The sequence below is a fragment of the Struthio camelus genome, chromosome 20 (genome assembly GCF_040807025.1).
Source record: "Struthio camelus isolate bStrCam1 chromosome 20, bStrCam1.hap1, whole genome shotgun sequence".
Classification (NCBI taxonomy): Eukaryota; Metazoa; Chordata; class Aves; order Struthioniformes; family Struthionidae; genus Struthio; species Struthio camelus.
The window spans coordinates 3045327-3054666 of NC_090961.1; the positions used below are offsets into that span (position 1 = coordinate 3045327).

Consider the following 9340-nt stretch of genomic DNA (forward strand, 5'->3'; position numbering starts at 1 on the left):
TCCTGTAAAAAGAAGCCTGAGAAGACTGCAGTCTACTGAGTAGTGAGGCCCAAGCAGTCACTCTCTGGACAGGAGTACAGGACTTTGCATTGTGTGTTGTGGAGCTTGTAGTGCTCCTGGGGAAGCCAACCTTCCTTCCTTTGCTCGCCCTTAAATCCACACTGTTCAGGAAGAGAGCAAGAAACTTGCTGCAAACTCTTTCTTCCGTGACACAGAATAATACTTCTCATTTACGTCTTGTTGAAAAGTCCCAACAAGCCCCAATTTTCTGTAAAATGGGAATAGCATTCCCTGAAAACGCAAGCTTTGTTTCAAAGAGTCCTAAGTAAAGATGTTCATTGGTTTTAGTAGTGTACTCAATTGTTTGCTTCTTATTTTAATGATAGAAACATTCATGTGAAGGCAATTTATATAAGGAAGAAAAAAGCGTGCAAACAGAAACATCATCAAAGGAAAAGGTAGGTAAAACATGAGTGAATGCAATAGGTTTTGTTTCAATTCATTTAAGTGTCACTTGTTCATTTAGATTAAATGACCATCTAAGAACTTCTTCATATGATGGCAGTGGTTTCTGGCTGCTTTTTACATCCCAGCGTAGTTCTGCTGACTGCCTTCTCCTCGCTGCCCCCACAGTTAATTTATTAAATTAATCTTCTCAGTTCATCTTACAAAACCAGGGAAATGTTTGTTTCCTTTCAAGTATTCAGGGAGACCCAGATGAGCCAAACAAGAATATGCTGTGACACAGGTGACCCTTTTAAAGATATGTGCTTGCGGTCTGATGGTGCCATTCGTTTGCAGAAGGTGCTGCAAGGCACCGCTCTCGCGTGCTTTCCCTGCAGCCAGGGAGAGGGCTGGGGTGGCTGTGTGCGTGGCGTTCTCCACTGGCATGGGCCGCTTTGCTTGTTGGCATATAATTTATGAGGAGTTGTCACAGGAGGGTCACAATGGTTTGTTAAATTCTGTTATATTGTTATGGACTCTGTGTTAGATGGGCATTTAGCTGCCAGATTGCGTGAAAGAAACTTGGATGGCCATCCACCACACCTGAGTGATTTATTAATGAGTTTTCAGTGCTGGTTGGAGACTGTAATGTCTTGACTTGAATTAGCCTGGCTTATAGCTGCTGGGGATGTGGCATAGTTGTCTGCAGGTAAATAAAAGAATGTATTGAAAGTGGTGTTTGATTATTTTCTTGCCTTTTTTTCAACAGAACCGCTCTACACCCTTAATCAACAAGGATGGATGTTGGTTTTCTGAAGTTGGCTGTTCTTTTAGGGTGAGTGAAATTTTTGCCTTCAAGAAGGCCTCAAACAGTGCGCGACTCAACGCTGTGCTTTTGGCATAGGCCAGCCTATGTGTTCAAGGTAGTAGACCCTGATTTAAATATACTTTTAAGAAAAGAGAGAAGCGTACCAATTTTTAATAGACCAAGAGAGATGGTTTTGGAACTGCCATGGATTCACAGTGGGTAAACATGCAGTTCAGCCTGGGATGCTCTGTATCCTGCACTGTGCATTCATTTCAGATGTAAACGGATGTTTATTGCAAATCCGCTATTCTGTTCTGTTTTGGATATTCTCTTTAGAGTAATGCCCCTTAAAACAAGAAATGGCTTCTAAAATCTGCTTTGAGTTTTAGTTTGCACCTGCTGCCTTATAGGTATATCCCATCTTTTGTACACAATACGTGTATTAAATATTGGCCTATTTGAGAATCTTACTGGGATTCTGCCTGGCATGCTGTTTAATACAAAAATTGTCAAAAACGGTTTTCTTTTTAGGTAGCATGTATCCACATGTGAACATACACTCTAAACTGACCATTAGTGAGCTTGCTGGTGCTCTTTTCTCCACGTCTCCTCTGAGAGCCTGCTGTTCCGTAGCTGGACCTTTATCTTGCAGTTCTTCCATCTCTGTCTCTCCCAAGAAATTAAAGGCAACATTGCTTGATTTGGCTCCAGGCCAGTGATGGTAGTTGCATAGACAGTGTATTGACAGTGTTTTCTTACAGGGAAGCAAAGAGAAGGTAAAGGAGCATGAAAAAATTGCAGTTGGGGCCCACATGCTGCTTCTGCTGCAGCACATAAAGCAACTGAAGGCAAGCTTGTGCTCTCCTGCCAAAGCTGCAAACGGCTTCGTCCCACAGCCAGAGCTGAATACGAATGGGGCACAAAAAAGCGTCTCTGATCTGCAGATCCCAGCGGATCTGGAAGTCAGTGGGGATCTGGAAGTAGACTGTTTTCCTGGATCTTCTGTTTCTGAAGATGAATCACTTCTGCAACAACTTATGAGGGAGAAGGTGATTTCTGAGCTAGAAAATAAGCTGCATGTGTTTGAGAATATTGTGGCAGTGCTCAATAAAGAGGTGGAGACCTCTAACTTGGAAATCACAGCCTTTCGGAGACAGAGTGAACTCGATCAAAATATAATACGAGGCCTTGAACTGAAGGTAAATGTTTATGGTAGGCATCGTCGGTGTGCTTGCTGTATAGATAACAGTTACATACACATATCAGAGGAAGGTGGTCACTGGGGACAGGGATGGAGCTGAGGTGTGTTAAGTTCTGGACATTTGGATAAACTTTGAAATGGGGAGCTGTAATATTTGCTAGCTACGTCCATGTTTAGGCACCTAGAAATTCCTAGGAGTTTTGAATGTCCTGAGTTTGGCATGATCGGACAGCAAACGAGACAGTTGTCTAAACTGGCTGGTCCTCTCAAAGCAGCATTGTGCCTGGAAAACCAAAGGTCTGTCCAGCTGTGCCCTTTGTGTTGATATGGAACCGTCACTTAAAAAGGAATCAAAGGAGAACTTCCAGAACGTGAGGACTCTTGAATGACTCTGCTGCTTCTGTGGTACAACATCTGGAGAGTAGCATTGTCTGAGAGTTGATTTTTTTCTAGATTGCAGAGTTGCACCGGTGCCTGACACAGAAGGATGCAGGCCTGAGCAGCCTGCATAAGAGTCTCCTGTTCTCTGAGCAAGCTTCCTATGACGGGATCTTTCTGTGGAAAATAACGGATGTTGGCAGGAAGTTGCAAGACTCGGTGACTGGAAGAACAATCAGTTTGTATTCACCAGGTAAAATGCGTGACATCCCTGTGTTAGCAAAACTCAGACCTTCAGAAAACCCACCGACTCCTCCAGAATGGTGCTTCTTTCTGCTAACGTGGACAGAAGGTCCTTTAAAATAGTTCCCTGAACTAAGATGCTGTTTGTGCAAAGACATTATGCTCTCCTGCCTGTTACTAAGGGCAGCGCTGTGATTTACTCCTCCACAGAGCTGCAAAGGAGGGATGCCATCGGGCCAGATGCAGTCGTAAGTGCCTGATCCAAGTAGCCATGTTTTGTGCAGGCAGACATGCTGCAAGGCTGCCTGAAGGAACAAGGCTGGAGGGCCACTCTCCGCAAGCGGTTTCCCTTACTATTTTGGCCATGGACACCTTTCAAATAACTGTATACTTCTCCAGTGCTTTTGCATTTGCAGCTTTTCCCTCCAGTCCCAGAAATGCATACATATATCTATACACAGAGATCTGACTTTTCTTTTTTACCACTCTGAAAGAAATGGTAGCACATTTTGGACTCAAACGTTAGCAATAGGGTGGAGCCGAGCTGATTTACAGGCATCAGACAGTTACCTCTTGATCCAAATTCTTGCTTGTCAGCACGCTTCTTCTGTGCAGGTGTAGCACTGGTGGCCAAACCACACCTGTGAAGAGGAAGGCTGGTCTCAAATCCAGCTGAATTTCTTGGTTTAAAAGTGTTTCATCCTGAAAAGAAAAGGGGAAAAAGCAGGCTCCGTTACTGCGTGTGAAATAGCTGAGGAATGGTGGGGATGCACCATCCGTCCGGCCTGAAGGCAGCATTTCTCCTGCCGTGCTCTGTTGCTCTGGGCTTTCCGTTTAGATTTGCCCTCCACCACAGCTACCTGCAGTGACATCTGCTGGAGCTGGGTTGTCTCGCCCACAGCCTTGGTGGCTGGCGCTGCTGCATGGCCTCCTGCTGCAGGTATCTCCCGTGTGAGAAGTGAACTGGCTAGGTAAAATATGCTTGAGTGGAGAGTAACAGGTAGTTTTCCCTGAGGTATAAGGCATTGAAAGGGCTCCAACCACTGAATTTTGTTGTTTGTAGCTTGAAAGCTCCAGGGTGTACTCATTTGTCCGCTCCCTTCATCTCTGTGATACCAGAGCACGTCACGCTCTAGCTCTTTTCCTATATGTCAGGACACCGTTTTTGTCTTTTTTTTTTTCTTCCAAGGAGGCTTTGCTAATGGAGAGTTCTAATTTTCAGCTTTCTACACTGCAAAGTACGGCTACAAAGTCTGCCTGAGGATTTATCTGAATGGAGATGGGACAGGAAAGGGGACCCATGTGTCTCTGTTCTTCGTTGTCATGAAAGGGGACTATGATGCTCTGCTTCCTTGGCCGTTCAGACACAAGGTGAGCAGGATGGGCTTTTCATGCTCTTTTTGCTGAAATGCTTTTTTCCTTAGTTCTTTTTCTCCTGTGGAGTCTTTTGCTGTCTTCTCTGATGTTTTTTGCATCCTATGAAGAGTCAACCTTTTCGAATCTGATCCTAGCATACACCCAGAACCCACTGAACTCCAGGGGACTTTTCCTGTTGAGGTTGGTGGGAGTTGGAGCGTTTTCCCGTTTTCCTCTCCGTTGGCTATAAGCCATCCTCTGGTCCTGGATAATAATTTGTCTCTGAACGGCGCGGGTTACGCGCAGGGGAGGCTGCTCCGACTGAGATTCCATGCTTTGCTTTGAAGGATATTCAAACACCAGAATAGAGAGAATAACCCTGCAGGTTCAAGGTTGATATAGCGCAACGTGTGTCCGCCTGGGATTAGGCCAGAGGCACATTTTTTCCTGGCTCTTCCTATACATGGATATTATCAAATTATGATGTGTTGCCTGAAGAACAGGTGTTAGAAATGGGAGGTTAAAATTCCACTTACAGGTGTGCCAAGGATGTCTCACGTGATCCTGAGCAAGTCCCTTACTCTGCTCTTATTTTTCTTGTTTTATAAATGCAATCTGATAATGGCAACAAAAGTTAGAGAAACAGTGAAAATATGCACAAGGGTCTGACCTCCACTTTAGCGTTTACCTTTATGTGGCAATAATTCTGAGAACCTTTCATATAAATAGCCTTTCTGCTATTTAGTAGCCAAGGAAAACAAATCAAAGTTCACAATTATCATTGTATTAAAAAGGTATTATGTATATTTCGCATTCCAAGCTAAAGAACAGTAAGTTAATAAAAGCGATAATGAGATGGGGAAATTCTAGACTGATATTTAGGTTGTGTCTGTTACATATTTGCATACAGAGAACTGAGCTATTTCTTTTGATTCCAAACCACACAAACAGAATGAATGTAATGACTGTAACCAAACTCATGGTTTGTTTAAATTGTCAGGGGAGAGAGGAAAAAAGTCTTTGCACTGTGCAATTCTCTACCAAGAAGTAATTTCTTACTTTATTTTATTTTATGGGAGGCATCGTTTTAAATATTTCATCTGGGATTGATTACAATCTCCCTTTTTCATGTTAGCTGACCTTGCAGGTTGTAAAATATTCATTTTTTTCATTATTTGCATTTGATTATCAATCTCCACTGAATCTATCCAGCTGCTTTTGCAGCATGTTTGCACTTCTGTTTCTGATATTTTCTAGTTTATTTTTTAAAGCAATAACTCTTCATTGCTGCCTTCTCTCTATTACTTTTTTCAGGTTACATTTATGTTGCTTGATCAAAACAACAGAGAACACGTTATTGATGCATTTCGCCCAGACTTGACATCTGCTTCATTTCAGAGACCGGTGAACGATATGAATGTTGCAAGCGGTTGTCCTATGTTCCTCCCTTTGTCCAAATTGCAGTCACCTAAATATGCCTATGTGAAGGAAGACACGCTTTTCCTTAAATGCATTATAGAAACAAATTAGTAAATCTTGAAATATGGGTATCTGGTACATCATCCGCTGAATTTCGTTAGTTTACAAAATAAGAACCGTCAGCTTGAGACTTTGTGTTAGATTTCGTGCACAGGCAAAACCCCGAGGGCCTGAGCCTGCGCTCCGCTGAAGATCTGCCTGCTAGAGCTAGCTGCTGCCGAGGACCACTGGAAGGGTGCCATTGCAAGTGAAAACTGTGATTATTTCATAAAAACAGCTGATACTGCTCTTTTAGGTATAGGTTGCAGTCCTTCCCTCTGCAGAGGCACAGGTGGGGGGGCAGAGCTGCTCTGTCTCCCGCCTTGCCCCGCGTGTGCGTGTGTCATCCCGTCTGGGGGCTGGCGGAGGGCCCGGCCCCAGCTCCCTCCAGGGCCCCTGGGACGGACCCCTCCTGGGACCCCCTTTCCCGGAGGGGCAGGGCGCCTGTGGGGTTGCACCGGCTGCCAGCCCCGACGTGGGATTTTGGCTGTTCCCCCGCCAGCGACGAGGGCAGAGCCCTTTCCCCAAGGAAACCTGATTTGTCTCCATTTGTGCTTCCTGACGACCTTCAAAGCAGGGAGTTGTGGATAGCGTTTGTAGCTTGAATTCTGTATACTGGATGATTTATTTCTTGCTATTTATTTTAGACCTAAATTTTTGTGCTCTGCGTGGAGAGATTCTCTTGCATCAGCAATGTGACCAGAGTCCGTTGTGCCTTGGGGAAATTACCGTGTCCTTCTAAAAGGAGTAGTTTGACTCTTGTGTTTCAGACATGGAGCCCTGAGGGTTAACCCAGGGAATCCAGAGCTGCTGGTTCAAGCGGTGGTGAGGACCGGGCGGTAGCTTCGTTTTAAAGTGTTCAGTCACTTCCTGAAACTTCAGGGCAAGTGACTTATTATAAAGTATTTATTTGATCTTTTTCTTGCTTTATTCTTTTTATTACTCGGATGTTTAAGTCTTTTCACATGCTGGAATGGAAGTAACTACCAGAAATGGGTTCCCCCCCCCCTTTTTTTTTTAAAACTAGAACTAAGGAATGAATAAACATTTTTACAATCACGTCGGGCTCGGAAATGTCAGGAGGTGTGCAATGTTCAAACGCTGCTCCTTAACCCCCAAAAGCAATGCATCTCGTCGTCTTCCTTCTCTGCTTAACAGCCGTTGGGCAGAATCAGTGAAATTTGCAGGCAAACCAAGGCCTGATCGCGGCCGGACACAGATGGGTATTTATGAGTGAAAGGCCTTTATGAAATTATTTTATTCACTTTTTTCTCCTCAGTATTTCCTGTGTCTCACCTGAAAAGGTGAACTCTGCACTGTTGCGCTCGCTGCACGAGAAGGGGAAGGAGAAACTGTTTGCCCCCTTATGGTTTGCAAGCCGTGGAAACTGCAGACACCTCGCGGAGCTGGTGAAGTGCCCTGGGCTCTGACTAATCTCCAGCCTTACTGCTGACATACGAGCGGACTTTTCGAATCTCTCATTTCTATCTTGACAGCATCCTTTTAAATAATTAGTTGTGATGAAGTATCAAATGTCAAGAAAAAAAAACATAAACAAATATCTAGCAAAGCTTGTTAGGGAAGGAACTGGATGTTCTTTGCCGTCACATGCGCAGAAGCTCTCTCTCCCTCCTTCTCCCTCTCCCTTTCTCCCTTTCTCTCTTTCTTTTTCTCTCTTCCACGTTTAAAATATTCTTTCAGGGACAGAAAGTTGTTTTTCCAGTAATGTGCTGACCCTCTAACCACACTGGAGTGTTACGCTTAAAAACATTATGCTTTTCGTGGCTGTGTAATTTTGACAAGTGCTGTATTTATTACAATCATTCATATTTTCTTACCATTTTATTTATTTCCTAAATAAAGCTCACTGACTTGAAAAAAGGGCTTGTGCGTTATTTGAACTGTAACACAGGGAACAGCTTGGAGATATTACGGCAGCAGTTTGCTGTAGGCGCAGCTGAGCCAGCGCTGCGACGCTTGCTCGTCTCTGCCGCAGAGGCGGCAAGCAGCCGCGCAGGGAGCGGGGCCCCGCGGTGCCGCCGGCCCAGGAGCGCCCAGCGGCGCCAGCCACGCCGCCAGCCGGCCCGGGGCCGCCGCAGCCCGCGCTGAGGCTGCAGCAGAGCCCGGCAAAGGCCGCGCGCTGCACCCTGAAGCCTCTCCGCTCTGGCTTGGGTGCCGCGGGGACGGGACGGTGCCTGCACCCTGGCTCCGGGAGCCCGTGCGTTTGTACGGAGGAAGTTTCTCCCCGGGAGCTGGGGCTCTGCCCTGCTGGAAATCGCAGTGAACAGTTGGGAGGACCCGCTGAGGGAAGCGGCGCCCCAGGAGGGCGAAGCAGAGCCAGCGGCGGGGGCCGGCCGGCGGGACGGGCTCGGCCCCCGCTGCGGCTTCCCGGCAGCAGAAGCAAAGCCCACGAGCCCCTCGCGCCCGGGCGGCAGCCGGGGCCGAGGTCCCCGCCGGCCCGAAAGGGGCAGCAGGACGCCTGTGCCGCAGCCCTGGCAGGGCCGCCGCTCGCCCGGCTTCGCTCCGGGTGCTTGAGAAGCGTGCAAGCGTTCTGCCTCGCCGTGCAGAGGAACCCGCCGGGGTGGACGGCGTCCCGGCGTAGCCGGGCAAGAGCGGGCGGCGCAGGGGAGCGGGCCGCAGCAGCCGGCCACGTGGCGGCAGCGGAGCCGAGGCGCCTGCAGCCTGGTCTCGTGTCATGCTGTCACTTCCGAAGGGTCGCCCCTTGGTTTTCGGTTTGGTGACATCCGCGCTTCCTGCGCTCCGTCGGGGGCCTGGGGGAAACCACGTTGCAACAAGGGGTTTGCCCTGGTTGGTCTCATCTTTTCCCTTTCATAATGAATTGCTGGTTTTCTGCTTGCTTATCTGCGCTAACCTCACCGGGACAGTTTGGGGGCTCCTAGGAAAGCAAAGGCGGCAGAAGCGCCATCTGCCTGGACTTCAGACGAAGCCTCTGCTGCGCCCTCCTGCCAAGTCTTTTTTTCCTGGAAGCGGGCAAAGCAGCGAGTGGATGGGTCACAACCGGCGATGACCAACGGGGACGTCAGGAGCTCTGGAGGGGCGGCCGGAGCGAAGTCACCGCTCGGTCCGGAGCTGCAGGAGGTTTTCGTCCGCTTTCCAAAACGAGCGGCGCGGAGCACCTGAACGGAAGCGGCTCCGGCCGGGGCAGCGAGGAGTTCTGCGGGCTCACGGAGGCGGCGGAGAACAAGCTGCGGCGAGGGCAGGAGGAAGGGGGCTGCGAGCCGGCGGCGCGGGCCGGCGCTGGCCCTGGCGCAGCCAACGCAGCTGCTGCCGCTGGGCAGAGAGCAGAGCGGCGAGCGCCCCTTCCCCACCCGCCAGACCTGGCCGCTTCCTCCTCGCCCGCACGGACTTACGATGACAGTGGTGGGCATTGG

General features: G+C 48.1%; 1 protein-coding gene across 7 annotated transcripts in view; it reads left to right on the plus strand.

Annotated features, from left to right (window-relative positions):
* The window catches only part of TRAF1 (TNF receptor associated factor 1), a 37650-nt gene extending 30679 nt beyond the window's left edge, over positions 1-6971 (plus strand). For all 7 annotated transcript variants that reach the window (XM_068915296.1, XM_068915297.1, XM_068915294.1 and 4 more), the window contains 6 exons: positions 387-458; positions 1214-1279; positions 2014-2451; positions 2907-3084; positions 4297-4445; positions 5745-6971. In XM_068915296.1, the coding sequence (XP_068771397.1) occupies positions 387-458; positions 1214-1279; positions 2014-2451; positions 2907-3084; positions 4297-4445; positions 5745-5960 (1119 nt within the window). In that variant the 3' untranslated portion in view covers positions 5961-6971. The remainder of the gene's footprint in view (positions 1-386; positions 459-1213; positions 1280-2013; positions 2452-2906; positions 3085-4296; positions 4446-5744) is intronic.
* Positions 6972-9340: the final 2369 nt, after the last annotated feature.